Genomic DNA, 21,202 nt, shown 5'->3' on the forward strand with positions numbered 1-21,202 from the left:
TTGAAAAAAAAATAGTTTTTAATTTTTAGTTTTTTAAGTTTCAATTTGATTTATATGATTAATTAAGATTTAGTTTGAGATTGTTGTAGCTATTAAAATAATTGATGTAACTATTTCTTTTAAAAATCATCAAATATATCTTTAATCATTAGAAATCATCCAAAATTGATCGTTAAAAACATGTTTGAGTGAGTGATTGTGGAAGAAAGGAAGAATCATGTAAAGGGGAGGGAAGGGAGAATTAACACAAAAAATAATATTGTATTATTAAATTTTTTCCATTCATCCCCGTACACTTAATCATTCAACAATCAATTCATTTACATCAAGTAGAACTCAATTTCAAACTTGCAAAATTGTATTTTATGACGTGTTTTAGTAAAATTAAATGGACAATGACTAGGGACAACTTATATTGCACTTAAAAAGCAATTTATTTTTTTTAAAAAAAATATATATATTTATGATATGACACATTTTTATTCGCCAACTATATGTAAGCAAGTTTTTTTCTTTTTTTTCCGATTCAAATTGCCAGCGAAGATATGATGTAATAATTCTTTATTTACTTAGTTATGTTTGAAAAAGGAAAAAGGAAGACTGAAATTATACTATCAAATAATTACATTACACACAGCCTTTTCTTTTGTACAAAGACAAGCAATACACATAGACATAGCTCATCACCATGGTATTTTACCGGTTTATTTCGTAGCAATTGCTGCGAATTATGTAAATTTTAGGCCCTCGATTTCGTCACTGAACTCTTCTGGTTCGTCGCTGTTTTTCAAATCCCCCGCCGGCGCGGGCCATCTTCTCTGCGTGTTCGATTGAATGCGAGAACATGATTTGGTAATTGGTATGTTGTAATGGAATCGTGAGATTGCTGCTGTGATAATAAAGAATCAGGACATAGCGAAAAGCAACCCTTGCACAATCGTTTTGATGCGAACATCCTACTTCTTGCAACGTCTTGGTCTCCACCACTCTCACCGTTCTTCTTCCTTCTCATTCCGTTTTCTCTGCACTTCCTCGCCGCCTTCTTTATTTGACTCCAAAACACCACAGCATCATCAGCAGCAACAACCAGAATGTGATGGTCACCGCATTCCTCTTATCGGAACCCACTTTCAGTCGCGGAGGCTTTCGTCTCTTTCCAGTTGTTCGAGACGCTCCGTTTTGTTAGGCTTGATTTCATTGGACTCCAATCGCGCTCGTCCTCTTCTTAACCATCATTACGCTTTCCATCGCGGTATGTTCTTTTTGGAATTCGCATTTCTCTTTTGGTTTTAAGCTCTTTATTCTTTTTGCTCGGAACGGAGATATATTTATTCTTGTGCTCACTTAATTATTTTTTCCTTTTTTAAAACTGGGTTTGTAACTTTTGCAGGTTTCTTCACTAGAGCTAAGCCTGTGCAGAGAATTGAATTCAATGATTATCATAGGTAGTGGATCTTTTTCTTGCACAGTTCCCTTGAACGTCATGTAGTTATTTAATTATGAAATACATATACATTAAGACGCTTCTCTCTTCATAGTTTTGTTATAACTAATGTAAAGGCGAGCAGTTGCTGTTATATCATTTCACTTCCGTGCTCGGCCTGATGGTGTCTTATTCAGTTTTGAAGTTTTGAGCTAGTGTGCAATTGTATATACGCCAAAAAGTTCGACTGGTTTGGTTAGGGAAATGTAATATGTTCAATTTGTTCTTTAAGACTCAGCATCTTTACACTCAAACACTAAATCAGGCAGCTAAGATTCATTATATTTCAACATATGAAATCTTAATTTGGAATGAGCTGGTAATACTGCAGAAATTTCCATTTAAGTTGTTAAATTAGGATGAATATAATCTTTTCAGTTTATTTTTCAAAATATATGATCTTATAGGTAGCACTGCACGTAAATATGTGTACTTTTGGTGAAAACAATCCTCAAGAAGAGATATAGAATAGAAGGCACGTGAAAAAGGAAATTAACTTATAATTACTCAGGAATGGGGATTATCTTCACTGTCACTATGCTTTCTTCACTTATCCCATAGTGGAAATTATTTTCTCCTCATTGACTTATTGTGTTCATTTGGCCTATATAATATTTTTATCCTAGTCAACGAGCAGTTACCACTGCTTTATGGTGCAATTTCCTTGTTTTCTCTCTGAAATTTGGGGTTTGGTTTGCCACATCAAGTCATGTCATGTTGGCAGAAGTTGTGCACTCTGTTGCCGATTTTGCAAATCAGGTATCTTAACCATTTATCTAGCAAAATATATCTCTCTATATCTAATTTAAACTTGAGTTGTTAATCACTGAACGCAGAGGAACTAATTAATTTTAACATTGTAGGCACTTCTTGCTTATGGTCTGAGTAGCTCAAGGCGTGCCCCTGATGCTCTCCATCCGTGAGTTTATAAATATTTCCAGCTGTTTAGTTTTATCCTGTTTGTAGTACATACTTTCCAACTTAAACAGCAATATTGCTTTTTACTTTATATAAGATTTTTTTTTTAAAAATTAAATTTATCGAAGTCTTCTACTGGCTCACATACCTTGAGAGTATTTTTTTTTTCCACCTCTCTCAAAGACGATCTTGGCTCCATGCTGTTATGATTTGCTGCAAGCTTATTTTAATAACCAAATCGAGTGGTTTTCATGCTGTCATGCAGAAAAAGTATGGTGTATTACAATTATATTTTCAAATTTCAGTTTACTTAGTCCTTTTAATTAATTAATTAATATTTTTTTAAAGAAGGATGCAGCTAGTTTTTTTTACTAGGAGTAACTCCCCTGATAGTTTGGGGCTGTTAGTTTTTGTGTTTTCGTATGATCACAAATCAAATTAATGGAAACATCTGAGATATCTTCGTCATTGAACAGTTATGGATACTCTAAGGAAAGGTTTGTTTGGTCATTGATATCTGCTGTTGGGATCTTTTGTCTTGGTTCTGGTGCTACCATTGTTAATGGAATTCAAAATTTGTGGACTTCACAGGTAACTGGTCAATTGAAATTTGAATCTCGCTTCAAATGTTGCTACTCTCAAATTTTCTCTTTTCCTATTTGATACTTGGCTCTTTTGTTGTTAGTAGCAACTCTGGATGTTACCTTTTAATTTTCTTTGCTTCAGCCTCCTGCCAATATACATTATGCAGCCTTAGTGATTGGTGGTTCGCTTATTATTGAAGGTCTTATTTTATCCTTCTTTAAAATGAAAGTCCACAACTTTCCCTTAATATATAATTGGATATGATCTAATTTGATTTTACTCAACAATAGTTTTATCTGCTTAGGTGCTTCCCTGGTTGTTGCCATACAAGCTGTCAAGAAAGGTGCTGCCGCAGAGGGAATGAAACTGAGAGACTATGTGTGGCGTGGTCATGATCCCACATCTGTAGCAGTTATGACAGAGGTAGTGACTATTACATACTGAGGATTGATGAACACTGTCCCTAAATGTTAGACTACTCATGTGGTAAAAATTCTTAAGGTTATTAAATCAATGAAGTACGATATGTCAGAAGTATCTAAGCTTGTTTGACATGAGCGAGCGTGCATTTACATAATTGATTTAATATTCATTTTCCATCATTTCAGCACTACTAGTTCTGGTTTGGTGATTGATATAACTTTCTAGATGCTAAATTTAACATTTCCTGCTGAAAAGTTGTAGGGTCAAAGGTTTAGAATTGCATCCATTATGATCGATTATTTTCTGACCTTTTAGTCTATTGGTTGTTTAAGATAGTTTTTAAGTCGGTGGAATTTCTTAACTTCTAATGTTTTTCAATGAAGTAGATTAATTCACGGAACTACAGTGCTGTATTATATGATACCGAATATATCAATGTTAAAGATTCTTTTCTCTAAGTTTGTGGGTTCCCGTTTTTGTTCGGCGGTTATTTCTTGTATGCTATTGTACATTCTTTTATTTTTCTCCATCAAAGCGTGGTTTCTTATAAAGAAAAAGATGATAAACATTCTGTTGATCCAGTTTTCTAAAATGTTCAGGATGGTGCTGCGGTCACTGGTCTTATCATTGCTGCTGCATCTCTTGTTGCAGTAAATACCACTGGGAATGCAATTTATGATCCCATTGGTTCCATTGTAGTCGGTAACTTACTTGGCATGGTATGTCTCTTGCCTGCAACTATATGCAAATAAATTTTTTTTCTCCTCAATTTTTTTTTATTGAAAGTGACATTTCATAGTGATTATTTATATTCAAAATATGCTGGCATCCTGCCTAGATTACAAAGTGCTCCTTGAATTTCCCTTTGGGATTTGGAGGCTTGTTTGTCAGGTGTTATCAATTAAATTTAGAAAAAATATCAGTAATTAAAACCCTAAATAATAATTATACCAATTTAAACCATGAACTTTTGTAAATGTATCAATTTACACCGTCTTTCAAATTTTAGTCGAAAAATATCATGTGGAACTTGTACTTGTTTCAAGTAAACTTCTAAATTTTCACACGTGAATCAATTTAAACCATCTATTAAGATTGCCTTTGAAAAAAATCGCCGACGTATCAATTCTTACACGTGTTTAGATTTCTTCAGATATTGGATTAACAAAATAGGCAATTGGAATTGATGCATGGAAACTTTTTAAAGGAAAACCTATTTTTTTTTAATGAGAACAACTTTCATTGAGAAAAAATGAAAGAATACACAGGCATACAAAAAAAACAAGCCCACAAAAAAGGAGAATTCCTCTATAAGAAGGGACTCCAGCTATACAAGATCAAGCTCATAGGATAATTATAAAGTAGAAATTGAAGCCTGATGAGAAACGTGAAAACGAATAAGAGACCACGAATCTCTAGTATCCCTCTCAACTCCCTTAAACACCCTTCTATTCCTCTCATCCCACAACACCCAAATAATAGCACAAACACTAGCCAACTAGAAAAAACGGCCTCTCTCCCTAGACGGCGGATTGAGGATGGTTTCCTTGATCATATCTCTAATGTCTCATCGACGAGCACACATCATACCAAACGTTTGGAAAAAAGAATCCCAGACAAAGCTTGCAAACTCGCAATGCCAAAGAATATGGTCCAAGTCTTCCTTCGCCTTCTTGCAAAGAATGCAACAAAAATGGCCAACCAACGACGACATCTTCCTAACAAGCCCATCCAGCATACTAATACGGCCATGGAGAACCTGCCAGGTAAAGAACCTCACTTTTCTAGGAATCTTAATCCTCCACAACGACGAGAAGACAGACTCACCCACAGGAGCAGGGTTAACCAAATAGTGAAAAAAGGATTTACACGAGAACCCTACCAAGGAATTAAGGCTCCAGACTCTCACGTCTCTCCTCCCAAGGCAAAAGTGTTGACTCTCAAGAATAGAAAGGAGGGCAACCACATCTATCGTTTCTCTATCGGATAGAGCACGACGAAACCCCAAGGAGAAAGAGCCCGCTCCCTGTCCAAACGAGAAAATCTGTCACAAAATGATTTTTAGGAGAAGACAAATGATACAACCGGGGAAAGAACCACAAAGAGGTCTCTCTCCCCCACCCTGTGATCTTCTCAGAAATATGTCTCTCTCTCCTCCCCCACCACACAACGGACCCAAGGAACAAAAGCAGGGAGCTATTTCGCAATATCTTTCCAAAGATTCCAGTAAGTGTCATTAATCCCTTTAGCTAGCCATTCGAAAGGATGGTGCCATGTTTACTAGCAATAACCCTAGGCCACAGGGAATTGGGCTAAGAGAAAAAGCGCCACAATCATTTGGCTAAAAGGGCTTTGTTTCGAGTCCTAAGGTTCCTAATTGAGACTCCAAATTGATCAACTTATGAAAGTTTAGGGGTAATTGATAAAATCACAAGTCTCACTCAATGTTTATCCAAATGGAATGTAATAGGGAGAATAAATTGATACACTTACGAAAGTTCAGGATTTAAATTGATACAATTATTAGTTCATGGCTTTAATCGATACAACCCTTGAAGTTTAGTGGTATAAGTTGATTCTTTCCCTTGAATTTATTTGAAAAGAAGACTTATTGATTATCTTCTGTTTCGATGTGTTCTTTTAGTTTGTTTATGTGACTAAACTAAACATATAGGCTAGCTTAATTTTGTTAAATAAATGTATAGCCTCAAATTTTAGTCACGGAAAATTTGAAACATGGACTTATTTATTTGGTAAAAGTAAATTCAATACCTTCGTATGTACTAGGTCTTCCTTAGGATGTTTGCACCTGCATACTCTCACATAGTTGTGCTTATATGATCTTTACTATCATACTAAAAGTATCTAAGGTTTCCTTCCAAAAATTTTATTCCGTGGCAGATATATGATTGATTGTGAAGTCTCATAAAAAAAATATGATTGATCGTGAAAAGAAAGCTTTTGTTGAAAATAATGAAAAGAAATGCAATACAAAAAACTGACCTCTCAAAAGGAGTCCAGCCCTAGCTGGCTTTTGCTTTGAATACCCACCAGCTAACTCTTGGAATCATAAGAATAGCCACAACCAAACTCTCTTATAACATGTTCCATAATACATATCAGTGATAGTGAAGTGGCGGCAGAGACAGATTTTAGAACAAAGCCAGGCCACTAATGGAGTGGCAAAGGAGATGTATTATACTGTAGATTAATAACCGTTGGAATACCATTGTTTTCTCTGTAGTTTACAATGTCAACAAGCACAAGAATATTGAAAAAGGGCCGAGCTAAAAGCTACATGAATAATAAACAATATAGTAGTCTAAGAGTTATTAAATTTTATTTACAGGTGGCCATATTCCTCATCCAACGTAATCGGCATGCTTTGATCGGTAGAGCAATGGATGAAAATGATATGCAGAAAGTTCTCCAATTCTTAAAGAATGATCCAGTATAATTATGCTTGATAAATCTCTCTTTGGATCTTTGCTGTAATTTTATTTTTCGTGAGTTCAAATTTTAAAGTCTTCTTATCTAGGTTGTTGATGCTTTATATGATTGCAAAAGCGAGGTAATTGGACCAGGATTTTATAGATTCAAGGCAGAAATAGGTGGGGTTTTTTTTTTTTTACTTATATTTTTTCCCTCCAATTTTTTCTTCAATACTCCAACAATGTTGCATAGATTCTCTAATGCTTAGGTTTTTTCATAAATTTTAGTCAACTTAAAAGATGAATCAAGTGTCGGCCACTTTCATCAAATATGTTATGCCTATGAATTGCCTTGTTTCTGTATATTTTATGCCTCATATGGTTTGTGGCTCTTGACATCGTACATCAGCTGTAAATTGTTTCAACTTCTATAGATGCCCATCATGTCGTTTTGTTATCAGTTATCACTTATGTTGTTCAAAGATCAGAATTTACGGACAATAATTTGTTACAAATGACAAAAGCTGTTTTGTTGTATTCTAGTCGTGGGATGAAGTAGATTGATTTTAACTAAAGTTTAATCGACTGTATATTTTTCAACATGCTGAAACCTTGCAGTGTCAGTTTTATCTCCAACGATTCTATTTCAACTAGTTTATGAAATTATGTATCATCAATATATTTTGATTTTAGCTGGCTATATGAAGCAGATTTCAATGGAGTCACAGTGGTGCAAAATTATCTAAGTAGGACTGGACGTGAAGAGTGGGCTAGAGAGGTTGATACTCTCTCTTTATCTTCAGCATGCTCACTAGTGTTTGTTTTTGTTTGATTTAATTTTTTAAACTCAATCATAGGTAAGCCACTGCTATATGATTTCTGGATGTGATCTCTTGTCCAAGAAAATATACATCGGATTCTGCTTAATCATGTTGCATTATTCTTCAGCCATATTTCTTTAATGTTACTAGAAAATCATTTCTGTGAACTGATTACTCAATCTGGCAATTAGAATGCCTGTCAATGTTTGGACAAGTTTTCCTTGTAAAGAGAAAAGTGATTTTGAAATCGCCATCACGTTATCCATTTTAATTGTTCTTCACTCTGTAAGCATTCATGGTCAATGGTAGTTTGCTATGTCTGAACTACATCCACATCATACAGTTTCGTCAAGCTGCAAAGAGCGAGGATGATTCAACTTTGCTCAAAATGATGTCGAACTACGGTATGCATGAAATGAACCTTCAATATTTAATAAAATTGGGATCTTGACATGTTTCTATCACAAATTCTTGTTGCAGGTGAAGAAGTGGTTACTGCTTTAGGAAGTGAAGTTGATAGGCTAGAGAAAGAGATCCAGGCGCTCGTTCCTGGCATTCGGCATGTCGATATTGAGGCTCATAATCCTACTGGGCCATCCCCATGAGTCACAGGGAAGTCTTTCTTTTTCCCATTAATATTATTACGATTTGTCAAGGCTCTTAATCGATCCTGAGTGAAGGCTTGGCTTGCCAATGAGATTTTCATGGGTTAGTCAATGAGTTTCCACGGGACTACTGAAGTTCATACCCTTTCCTGTAAGAAACTCGGTAATAATGCACTTTTAGTCCAGGAGGTTGATGTGCACTAACTCTTGTTATTTTCAGCTTATTCAAAGTTCAGAGTATTTCCCTTACATTAAAAAAATGTTCATTGTTGAACTTTTAACACTCATTACAAATGTTTCTAAAGAACTATTGCAGAGGTTTTTTTCTTCTTTCCTTTTTTTTTTCCCTTAGGAGGTGATTGCATATTTAAAGGTCAACTCGTAAAATTGTTGACCCCCGAATACAATTCAATATTATGGAAATTAGAATTGAAAAAAATGGAAACACGTATTGTTACGATCCCAAATATTTCATTTAATTTCTCTTTTTTATTTAGTTCCTAAATTTTTGGAGTTTTAGATATCAATGAATATTTATCAATTTTGACTAAGTCAATTAGTAGTTTGTTATTAACTATGTTAGTGGTTAGTGTTTTCCTTAGTTATAGGGATTGTTTGGTAGTGAGGTGTTTTAAGGTAGGTTTGGATTGACTATAGAAATATTTTTCAGAAAAGTAGATTAATCTTTTGGTAAAAGCTGTTAAAATTATACTTAAAACCAAACACCTTAGCTGGATTGGGGGAAATACAAGAGGGAGATGGAGAAGAGTGTACGACGTGAGTGGGATTCCTTGAAAATCCTAGATCTGTTTAAACTAGTCAATTATCCATTTTATTATCAAATTTTCTTCTATTTCTTTTTTATCTCGTATTTCGAAATTGGGTTCATGATACTTATTTTATCTAAATTATCTTTCGGAACAATGAGTATTTTCTATAATTAGAGTGATAAAAGTCTATTGCAATTATTTATCCTTAATAAAGAGTGACATTTTATTTTCTTTCTAAATAAATTGGTATATTCTTCTTTATTTGAAAATAATGATTTAGTAAAAAAATAATTTTTTTAATCAAGTAGTAGAGATATATATTGGTGTGAGTGCACCTAGGTAATATGCTTTTTATCTTTCTATCCACAAAGAAAAAATAATTTTTTTTAATCTTTTTTAAAAAATTATTATGCGGCAGCTTTTAATTGGGTGGGGAAGGAACTGCACCTAAGTTTTCCCATACATAAATGAGTGCTTGATTCGGAAATAGAAGGGAAGAATCAAGAAGAGATTAGAGGGAGAGAGAAATCTAAAAAAGATAGAAAACTAAAACGCAGCTTCCTTAAAAAGTTATAAAATAAATTTACAATAATAATATTTGTTATTAAATACACGCAAATCCTACGGTGCCGTCTCATTCTAGGGAAGTAAACTTCAAGGAAGCTCTTCAAAAAGTCGTCAAGAAAATTCCAGGAAGTTTCGTGCAAATTAGAATTAACACCCAAATTGTAAGTCAAGAGTTAGTATATAACGACTGCGATTGCAATTGGAAAGGTGAGGGCCAAGAAGAAAAGGGGGAAGAGAGTTTTTATGAAACATGGGGTTGGCTCCAATATTCGAAATCAAAGAGAAGGTAATTGGAAAGAAAGGGATTAAAGCAGCGTGTCCATATTGTGGCGGCCCAGTCGTTGCTTGGGATATGGATGTCCGTTGCTCCTTCTGCTTCTTCCTTCTTTCTCATAAAAAACAAACCCAACTCTACTGTGCTCTCTGCTCCACACGACTCGTTTATTCCTCCAAAAAACCCAACTCTAATTCTACTTGAATTCTCTCTCTTCATTTTACTTTCTGTATTCGTTATATCCTATCTTTCCTATGTTTGTTTATTTTTTGGTACAACTAATTGAATTCGAGGATTTAAACCTCTTATTTTGAGAAGAGGAATACATGTAAAAATTTTGTTCATCCGTCTCCGCTTCATAGACGGTACGTTAATGCAATATTTTTATTTTTAGTTCTGTATGTGAATTTAAGTCATGTTTACACATTCTCAATCAAGAATGGGTATAATCATAATAAGATTTGATAGATTAATCGTAATATATCACCACAATTACAAACATAATTAGATTATTTTTTATCAGGTTTACTTAAAATTTTAAATCTGTCACATTTACTATTACCTTACACCAATTTTGCTAGTAGATCTTATTTCAAGATCGTGAACCTGACTTTAAGTTTCAATTCTTGAGGTAAGTGGATCAATGCTTTCATTTTTAAAAACCATGGCCTTAATTAAAAATTTAAGAAAAATCATGATAAAACCGTCGGGGTGTGCTATCTGTGTTTTTGTTTCTGTTTTAGATATCCTTCTCAAAGTCCACGACCAATTAAACATCTTTTTAAAAAATTGAAAATGATAAATGTAAAAAGTAGTCCAGATATCTAATGGATCAACAGATTTATCTAATATCAGATACTAGAAGTTCAATGACTAATGAACCCTTTTGAGGTCCAAGAAAATTTTTTATTTTGAGAGAGCATATTAACCAAACTATCTTCCCAACAAAAACTGTCACAATCACAAACATCAGAATTCTCACTGTATCATATTAAGTTCCTCGCGGTAGAATATGGTCCAATGACTCATAGTTTGAACGTTCAGAGACTAATCAATCGACGATAACATAGAAACTCATTGCAAAAACAAGTACTTTTAGTACTGAAAGTGTGATTTTAAACACTTTGAAACTAGTCCAAATAAGCCCTGAAGTTATAAATTAACAAAACTTTCTAAAAATATTCACTTTGTCAAGACTTCAAAACGCACTCAACTCAATGTTTTGATATCCAAACCAAAATATGAAAATGATTTGAAATCCTTCAAATAGAGCTCAGGGCTGGATCAATAAAGCAACCCCTCATTAATGATGTCATTCAGGTAAAAAAATAATAATAATAATGGCGAAAAATAGCAACTAATTCTGAGAAAAGGAGACAAAGATTACAACCGAGTGTATAAATAATAAATAATGGAACTTGCCAAATTCCAAGGTATCCCCAATCAAAACTTTCTAAATTTAACAAAGAAAACAAAATTTTCAAGAAATTAATTCACGTCCTCCAGACGACTAACAGACCATGACAAGCTTGGCGATCAGGTATGGACGACTAACAGACCGTGATAATAGATGACCAAGGAAAATTTGCTTCAAATTAACCCCATAAAACAAGGACAATTAGAAGCCTCCACTAACTTTACCAAAAAAAAAAAACAGAAAAATTAGTTCATTCTTCTGATAAGCTCGTTGATGTAATTTTCACGATTTCCAGCGTCTCCTCCTTCAACATAATGGTTCCTCTTTTTTTTCAAACCACCCAATGGCGCCTTGAGCTTGAAAGGCCACAGGAAGTTATTTGCCTCTTTAAAATGAGGTCCAACTGTCATGATCTCGTGAATAAGATCTTCGACGCTCAAAATTCCATGTTTACCTAGCACCTTATGAGACAATGGAGCAAACTCAGCGCACATGGGGGTTACGATACGAACTAAACATTATATAAAATAATGCAAACCTGTTCGACGATTGAGTTGTCGGTCAAAGCAGTTCTCTGCTTGTTTAGTTTTCCAAAGCCTCTCTTATAGATGAGTTCTTTCACACTCTTAAGATTGGGATAACTATCAATGGAATGGAATATGATAATCTCATTTCTGATGCAAAACACAAATATTCGTGCATGATAAAAGAGTCGAATAGTTGAGAAAAAGTACCCATAAGTCACATAAGGCTCGACCCTGTGAAGCATGTTCAACGTGGCTTTGTTCACTTTCAGAAATACACCATTGAATATCTGTGCCAGATCAACGAGAGAGTATCACGTGTAATAAGATAACTACAATTCAGGGATGAAAAATATATTCTCTAAACATAAGCCTTAAAGAAGAACATCTGCGAGAATGATCATCAAGCATAGAATATGATACTGCATATGCAGTGTAACAATTGTATTAAAAAAAACTACCTGTCTCAGTCTCAAAAGCTGCAATATCGTTTTTGTCTTAGGGTGCATGGCATTGATACTGAAAGTTTAAATTGACAGATTAAAGAATAAAAAATCAAGTGATTTTCCAATAATAATTCAGCAGACATGTTAAAGTATTAAAACTTACCCACGAATACGAATAATGAACAAAAGCTTCGCCTCAGGGTCGACATAAAATCCTCCCTTCAACTTCGCTTCACGCTTTAGCCTAATGAGCTCTTTTTCCTGATAACACACACAATTCTCAGTAACTAGTTCGTTAACCATGGGAGACTGTCAGTTGCAAAAGTGAGTAAGCACCTGCTCCTCGTATTCCTTTGAGTACAATTTAGCACGGTTGTAAATCAGTTTCCTGGTCTCAGATCTCTTCTTCTTTGCAGCCTCAAGTTCTTGCTTGCTTGCCAAAGACCACTCTTCATTTCTCTTTGCTTTTTTCAAGACCGACTCTGGAACTATTGCCTTTGCTTCTTCACCCATCTCTGTGGTGAAAGACAGAACTAAACATGACTAAACACCATAATATGATAAAACAAAATGTATCGTAACAGGGGACTAGTGATAATACCCGGTCGTCAGCATAGTTGAACAACCAATAGCATAAGATATATTCGTAGAAATTCTACATTTACACTTAGAAGAGGCGCAACCCCTCAACATTCAAATGAAGGAACTGGGCAAATACTATATTCCTTAAATCTAAATGAAAAAACATCGTGCGCATGTAATTGTGAGACGTAGGGAATAGCCAACGATGGGAATGGTAGAAGACTTATTGATTCATAATCAATTAATAATTTCGCATACAACCCGTAGAAGAATAAAAAATGACAATGTACCAAGTTCGTTGAATTATTACACTTTAGGAACAATGAGATGTTGAAATGGGATGGAAATGCCAAAATCCTAGACGTCAGAAACTAAAATCTGGATATACAAAAATTGAACATACGCAACTTCAATCGTCGAACACGTAGATGTAAACAAATAAAATGGGGAGCTGGGTAGAAGAAGAATAGCACTCGACGCTATGCCAGTGATACTTATTACTGAATCGAAACTAGGTTTTCCAGTACAGAAATGCAAAATTATACATTTGCCAAAACACACTCTCGATTACACTGTGAGATGAAAATCGTCAAAATCTTTTCGATCGAGAAGATCACATCAACTAAGTAACTTGCTGCTTCGGGAAAGAAAAAAAAAAAAAACAAACAAACAAAACAAAATCAAAGACTGTCGATTACAATGAATATGAAACCAACGTTTAAATTAAAAAGAAAGATTGCAAGCATTAACCTACTCACCCTTTGTAGCTCTTGTGATACTGATTGCTGAAGCGAAATTAGGGTTTCCTGAGCATAGAGAAGGGAAGAAAACGATCAAATGAATGGTAGGGTTTTGTAGGGCTTGTCAGCGTCACGACTCGAGTCCGTCAAACTCCCAAAACCTGGGCCCAAGTTCGTCAAACGGCTTTATTGGCTGGCAATACTAAAGCCCAATGATTGGGCCCAAAGTTCGTATCATAAGCCCAGCCCAGATAGTCAAATCAGGACATGCATTGTGTACCCTATGGAGAAGGCAGAATATTTTTGTAAACAACTACAAAAACTAAGCTGGTACATTCAGCTGCTAAGTACTTAAAAAAGAGGTAGCTAAAATGACCATAGACCAATTGACATCGAGTATGTACTATCAACCTAAAGTATCGAAATGAATCTGGCTTAATGGTATTGGTATGTGCTCTTTCTTAAGAAGTGGGAAGTTCAATCTCCCACCCTGCAATTATTGCACTAAAAAAACTTGAAGTTCAATCCCCACTTTATACATTCTACCTCCAACATTATTCTATTGTATTTTTTGAAAAGGTTGTTTGTTCATCGATGAAAATTGACTTGATTGAGTAGTGAAAGCGAGATGGTGAGATAATGGGTATTTGTTATAAACAACACTCGACGTTTTTTCATTTTTGACAAATAGTAATTTTTGCCCAATTGATTTAATGGCTCCTTTTGGTACATCTTGTCTGAGTTCGATATCAAAAACAAACGTCGCAAACCATCGATTTTTTTATTTGATGGCTTTCTTAGTGGGATCTGGCTAGGACAAAAATTATGACCAATTATTATTTTGTACGTCTTCTCCAAACGGTACACGATCCTTTCTTGAATATTATGTATGTACTACTTTTCAAATCCTCTACTCCTAATCTAAATATCAATTTCAATTTTTTATTTCCAACTCTTTTCAACTTCCCTATTTCAATATTGCCAAATTTTACATAATATTTTGAGACTTTGTATATAAATCTCTATCAAATTCCATGTTTTGATATTCATTTAGCGTTTGTGATGCAAGGGAATAAGAGATTGAATTGGGGAAATTTATACAGATAGCCCATTTCGGGGGCCCAAGTGAACCCCGCATTGGAGAAATCACCAAAACCTGGTCTTTTGCTTACATCAGCCGCCTGTGAAATTACCCAATTGGCCTGACGATGCACTCGATTGGCCTCCCGACGTCCCAACCTCGATTCCCAATCTCATTCCTTGTTCTCTTCTATCGATCCCTGATCCCGAACAGTGATCTAACTTCATGCTTCCTAATCCTGATCCACATCAGACTACACACTTCCTGATCTCGTTCCAATTCTCCATTCTCGATACTCCTTCCCGTCCCTAATCCTTGCCAACAAACGCAACTGTTTTAAATGAATTTGAAAAGTAATGGTATATATACTGAAAGTTGTGCCTTTGAAGCTTCTCGATCTTAGCTCACTATCATCCTCACACGATTCTCCTATAGTCATTTCTCTAAACCAACTTTCCCACGATCCTCACGCCTTCAACAACTTACAAAATCTCATATTGTGTTCATCCGTCATTCAACTCGAAAGGTAAGATCTTTGTTTATCATTTTCGTTTTCTTATTTCGTTGTTTTTGTTGGGGATGAATGGTTCTATAATTTGTAATTGTATTGTACGAACATCTTATTTATCTAATAAAATATGTGATATTTTACTCGACATTTAGCTGCATTAAACCCACAAACCAATAAACTAACATCCAAGGTTATATCATAGTTTAAACATGTATGTAGAGACATATGAGTGGATCATTTTTAGGTGATAACCTAAATGGTTTGTAGTAGATGGATAAGGTTGGATACCTTATCCTGGTGACACTACGAGTACGATCTACTTTATAGATGTTACAATTGTTGTAAAGTACTACAAATAATCTGATCCTGATCATTCATGTGAAAACATATGAGCAGAGGCATTCTATACAAAGGAGTTTGTATGAAATTGGACCACGAAATGTTTAGTCTTATTATATAACGCCGTTCATAATTGAGACTTACATAACATGACATGAATCTTGAGTGAGTTGTAAACTTCTGCCTATGAAGGCGGTCTTTTGATTTGTATGGGTGAAAATGGCCAGATCGCTAACTCAACAAGCCTACCATTTTGGGGATTTATCTAATTGGGGGGCTGGGAACACAGCCATACAAGAAGAAATTCACTCATTCCCTAATGTCGAGGTAAATAAATAAATTGCTCCTTTAAAAGCTGATTTCGGGGCATGAATAATGTGGCGCCACACCCTTTCCTAGCTCGAGAGAGGTTTGGTCATAGTTGGACTATGATTCATTGTTCATTAAAGGGATCAATGGTACTTAAGAAGTTATATGCAACTATAGGGGCAAAATGGTAATTTTGGTCCAGTCATACTAATGAGCAATTTGTGAAGGGTCATCTATTGTTGACTAGTTATATCAAATTGACACAAAAATATATCTGTAGTGCAAATAGTGCAACTGTCGGGCTTTAATGGAGTGCCCGACAGTTAACAAATGGTATATAATTTAATTAAATAGTTTAATTAATTATTCAAGTTACCACTGGAGCTTCAAGCTACAGGTCCATGAGGTCCCCTCTATAACTCAACGGGAATTAATGAGAATCAATTTTTTGGATTAATTTGAATTGTTCAAAATAATTAACAGGATTAATTATATGTGATATAATTAATTTAATCTAATTATACATGATATAGTTATTATAATGTATTTGATACAATATAATATAAAGTTTATTTGAGATAAAATAAATATTTGAATTTGATTCAAATATTAATTATGTGAATTGGATTCATATAATTAAATTTAATATAAATGGTATTTATATTAAATATCATTGTTTAGAGAATTAAACTATAGGTTATATTGTATTGTATACAATATTAAACTATAGGTTATATGTTATATTTGATATAACATATAATTTAATATATATTATATAAAGTGATTATCATATAATTATATATTAAAGTTTTTATTAAAGTTAATTTTAAATTTAAATTTAATTTTTGAAATACAATTTTAGGGAGGGAGTTGTAACTTTCTCCCCCCACTTTCTCTCTACATTGTGCAGGAGTGGAATAATGATTATGCCTTCTTCTTCTTTCTGAAGAAAAATTACAGAAGGGTTCTGTAATTTCTCCTAAAATATTTTCCCCAATTTTCCTCTCATCTCTCTCAAATTTTCATCTTCCAAAATAGTCAGAGCACACACAAACCTCTTGGATTCTCATTCAGGGGATACAAAGGTTTCCATTATGGTGGTGTCCTTTTGGTTCGAGGGTTTTTCTTTCTTGAAGAACAGATATTCAAAGCTAAGGGTTTATAAACCCAATTTTATTTTTCTTCTATTTCTTCCAAGCATGTTTTATTTTAATTAGATGCATAATTATGTACGTTTTCTGTAAATTTGGATTTTTGGGTCCGATCCCATTTTTGCTCGAGGATCTTTAATGGTTCCTTCGATTTTGCATGCGCTACATTGGGTTAGGGTTTTTGTGCATGTGGTTATTTCATTTGGTTCGTTGTTATGGTTGGAGTTTAGGTTTAGGAATTCGAATGTTGGGATGTTATCTGGTAGATGGATTTTGAGGGAGAGGATATTGAGAACCAAGCATGAGAATCGAGGATGCGAATCGAGCACGAGAATAGTTTGAGAGAAGTGTTAGTGAAAATCTAATGAGAGAAATTAGCATGAGAATCATTTGATAGAAACGTTAGTGAAAATCAAGCGAGAAAATCGATCAAGAGAATCGTTTGAGAGAACCGAGCACTAGGATCAACTATGGGGATCAATACATAGTAACATAATCGAGCATTAGGATCGAGCACGGGGACCAAGACCGAGTAAAAGAATCGAGAAATTTACAAAGAGCTTTCCTTTAGCTAATTGTGTTAATTTGTTATCCTATTATCTGAATTTGTTGTTTACTTGCATTATTTGACGATTATGTTCAAGATTGATGTTGAAGACCGTTTTTTCAGCCAAGTTACAAGCTTATCATCTCATATTGGATTTGTTAACCAGACAATCAAGGAGAAGCTTAATGATACACAACTCTACTTATGTAGGAAAACTATATTTAGAAGGTTTGTGGATATGATATAGTCTTCAACAGCCCGCTAGTTCACCATATTCTATCGAGGGAGGTAGATGACAGTAGGGGTTTGTGAGTCCATGAGTTTTAGATTGAATGGACACATTGTTAATTTTTCGAATGATGAATTCCTATTGGTGACAGGACTATGGTGATCAACTATGCAAGTCGAGGAGAATGTTGAAATGACAGAGTCATGGCGGATGAAGTACCTCCGCAATCTACAAGCGACAGAGATCCATCTAACCACCTTCGAAAAGCTCTGTAACATGATACAATTTGTAAACGACCTAGATGTGGTGAAGGTCGGACTTGTATATATGTATGAAATGGGTTTGTTAGGCAAGGAAAAGACAAAAGGTAGCGTTGACGAGTCCTTGCTTGATATGGTGCAACGCTTGGAATACTTCGACATATGGGATTGGGGGACGATTTTATAGGAAAGGACCATTGGTAGCCTTCATAGTGCCTTGAGGGCAAGGTTGGTGCATACAAACATAAGGCACGATTGAATAAGAAATATATATTCAAATATAATCTTCCTGGCTTTTCTCATGCATTCCAGGTAACTAAAAAGTTTATGTTACATACACGACCTATAACATTGTGCTGACTTATTGATGGAGCGAATACATGCGCAGCGAAAGAAAAACGAATTTAAAGTACTCTAATTAGATTAATTATAAAGATAAGCATGCATGCAATAAAACAAGTAAAAGGGGAAAAAGAATATAACCTTTGTAGACTTTGAATCTTCTCCAAATCAGCTCCAATCTCCTCACGAACGGTTCGTAGACCACCACGAGAGTCTTTCTGACTATTATCCGGCCTTAGAACGGGATGGTGAGATCTAGTGAGTGACTAATTTAGAGAGGGGAAAAACTAAATCGTTTAGAAAAAAATTGCAATGAGATTATCACATAATCTCATCCAAATTCACTAGTGCTTCAAGAACATTCACTCCTTTTTAAAGACCATTACATACAAACATGCAACTTTGGGTTTGATTAGAATTTGACACTAAAAATTCCACTAACTCAAAGTGGGATTTAGTACGACAAGTGTCTTCAAATGAAGACAACACTTAACCATGCAAAAGTTGGCATTTCCCACTCACAAATGTTGAATCTTTCCACTAACTTGGTCAAAGTTTGACTCTCAAAGTCCAAAGTCAACATATTTGACTATTTGTTGACTTTCAAAAATCAAAAGTCAACAATTTAACTATCATTGCATTTTTTACCTGGTCAACAATTTGACTTTTAATGTAATTTTGACCAAATCCATTTAATTTCAAAAATTAATTCTAATAATCAATTCTAAAATTAAATTAATATTAAATAATTAAATAATTAATTTAATTTGATATTAAATCCAACACTAATCCCAATTTATATGAATCTCTATTCATAATCTTGATATTTAAACATTGTTTAAACATCTCTTATTTTCTCTCTTTATGTTTAATTTACAATTAAACATTAGATTAAATATATTGTATATATTTAACGCTTTGCTCCAAAAATTGAATTTGAACACTTCAAATTCGTTCGTCATGCTGTTTTAAGGTTTAGTCCAATATAAGCTAGTACGGGGACCTCATGGACCTACAGATCATAGGCTTCAATGATCCGAGATTAACCGACTAAACTCTTTAACCTAATTAACCATCATTCGTTAACTACCGGGTCATTTCACTAAGGCTCATTAGTTGCACTCCTCTCACTATAAAAATATCATGTCCACTCGATATAACCATGATTAGTAAGTTAACCCTTTACAGGTTGTTCGTAATAACGACTGGGTCAAAAGTTGTTTTACCCTCGATATTACATATAGCTCTTTAAGTCTCACTGATCCTCTAATGAACAATTGGTTTATGATACAATCACTAAACCGACTCCTTTTTGGGCCAATGAGAGGGTAGGGCTCCTTGTTCAAGACCCGGAGTCAACACTTAAGGGAACAACCTCTCCACTATCCCTAAAAGTGGGTAGGAGTTAATTCCATCTTGCACCCTNCTCTCCACTATCCCTAAAAGTGGGTAGGAGTTAATTCCATCTTGCACCCTATGTCCCTAGATATCTACCCGGTGTTACCTCTGAAATTGGAGGCTTATTGAATCGGTATTGTTGAGCCAATCCTCACCTATGCAGATCTAAGGATAATCTTGAATAAACAAGAGTTCATAGTTAGCTTAGGATTAAGGTCAAGTTACCTAGGTCATCGCTTTGAAATAGTTAATCTTAAATAGTAAACAACGTTATAAAGTAAAAGTGACTTAATTCCTGGTTCGATCTTATGCAAACTCATTGCATAAAACGCCCCCACTTATCTTGTCAATACATGAACGAATCAGGATCACTTTGTTTGTAGCACTTTACAATGAATTGTAACAACTACAAAGTAGGCCGCATCCGATAGTATTACCATAAAAAGATACCCAACCTTATTCATATACTATAGACCATCTTGGCTATTTACTGAACTCGATCTGCTTTCATGACTCCACATAAAGTTCATGTATTCAAATAATAACCATGGATCTTTAGTTTATTGAATTTAGAGTTTACAACTGCAATTCACATATTCAAGAACAGTTTTATTGAATAAACGTCAATAACATCTTTATTGATAATAGAATATGTTTAATATTACATACTGCAAATTTTAGGACATACAACCCAACACTTATAATGATGACTAACTAAAACTTTTTGTTAGGTGTGGGCATATAAGACAATATCCACAATAACTAAGACAACTGCAATTCCACTGAATAATAGTGCGGTGCCTCGATTCCTGCGTTGGGCGTGTTCATACTCGTTGCCAAACAAAGTATTGCAGATAGATGTATTCAACTATTCTACTGTTAGTAACTAATAACTCTTCTAATAACTATCTAATGTATTATTATATTGTATCTCTTTGCTCAATAAGTTAGTGCACAATGCAGATGGTTATCACCTCAATTATTCGCTTGTTTGACGATGAGATACGATATAGAGATACCCGAGTGGAGGACAGGGTTGTATATGTGGAGCTCCCAGAAAAAGAAAGAATATCATCCGAGTCAGGTTCAATTCTTTCTGATCCCGATCATATAGACGATGAGGATCAGGACCATTTGGATGGTCATACTGTCGAGCAAGATACATATAATCCATACGTGTTGGAGACAGAAGAACCTCGTTCGATTGATGCCAAGCATCATGAGGTAGAACCTAATTTATTAACGAGAATAAGAATGGTACAACCTGCCGAGCATCGTAAGGTAGATCCTGGTATGTCACTAGACGACGAGTTACTAGAGTTGAGACTACCTTGGAGGAGGTGAAGTTGACATACGTGATGTGAAATCGCATTTGCAAACCCTTATTGTTCTGCTATGATTATTCTGCCAGGTATGTATACAATAATGGGTTTTGGTATTCAATTATTT

General features: G+C 34.6%; 2 protein-coding genes across 6 annotated transcripts; one reads left to right on the forward strand and one right to left on the reverse strand.

Annotated features, from left to right (window-relative positions):
• Positions 1-645: 645 nt before the first annotated feature.
• Positions 646-8,596, forward strand: LOC120086287 (metal tolerance protein C4). Of its 2 annotated transcripts, none has more exons than XM_039042847.1 (13): positions 646-1,252; positions 1,391-1,445; positions 2,191-2,242; positions 2,347-2,402; positions 2,878-2,992; positions 3,128-3,185; positions 3,291-3,409; positions 4,009-4,128; positions 6,759-6,860; positions 6,948-7,020; positions 7,551-7,618; positions 8,005-8,065; positions 8,142-8,283. In XM_039042847.1, the coding sequence occupies exons 1-13, from the start codon at positions 946-948 to the stop codon at positions 8,264-8,266; spliced, it is 1,311 nt and encodes a 436-aa protein (XP_038898775.1). In that variant the 5' UTR covers positions 646-945; the 3' UTR covers positions 8,267-8,283. The 2 variants fall into 2 exon arrangements, with proteins under 2 accessions (XP_038898775.1, XP_038898774.1); XM_039042846.1 differs by having other exon boundaries at positions 647-1,252; positions 2,110-2,242; positions 8,142-8,596.
• Positions 8,597-11,218: 2,622 nt separating this feature from the next.
• Positions 11,219-13,742, reverse strand: LOC120086947 (60S ribosomal protein L7-4). 4 transcript variants are annotated; one of them, XM_039043757.1, is made up of 8 exons: positions 13,605-13,669; positions 13,392-13,480; positions 12,601-12,779; positions 12,428-12,525; positions 12,280-12,337; positions 12,029-12,108; positions 11,833-11,935; positions 11,219-11,755 (listed from the first exon to the last, which is right to left on the reverse strand). In XM_039043757.1, exons 3-8 carry the CDS (start codon positions 12,775-12,777, stop codon positions 11,540-11,542), a joined length of 732 nt encoding a protein of 243 aa, XP_038899685.1. In that variant the 5' UTR covers positions 12,778-12,779; positions 13,392-13,480; positions 13,605-13,669; the 3' UTR covers positions 11,219-11,539. The 4 variants fall into 4 exon arrangements, with proteins under 4 accessions (XP_038899685.1, XP_038899687.1, XP_038899684.1 ...); XM_039043759.1 differs by having other exon boundaries at positions 13,392-13,483; positions 13,605-13,625; XM_039043756.1 differs by lacking the exon at positions 13,392-13,480 and having other exon boundaries at positions 13,605-13,742.
• Positions 13,743-21,202: the final 7,460 nt, after the last annotated feature.

The sequence above is a fragment of the Benincasa hispida genome, chromosome 9, assembly GCF_009727055.1.
Source record: "Benincasa hispida cultivar B227 chromosome 9, ASM972705v1, whole genome shotgun sequence".
Lineage (NCBI taxonomy): Eukaryota > Viridiplantae > Streptophyta > Magnoliopsida > Cucurbitales > Cucurbitaceae > Benincasa > Benincasa hispida.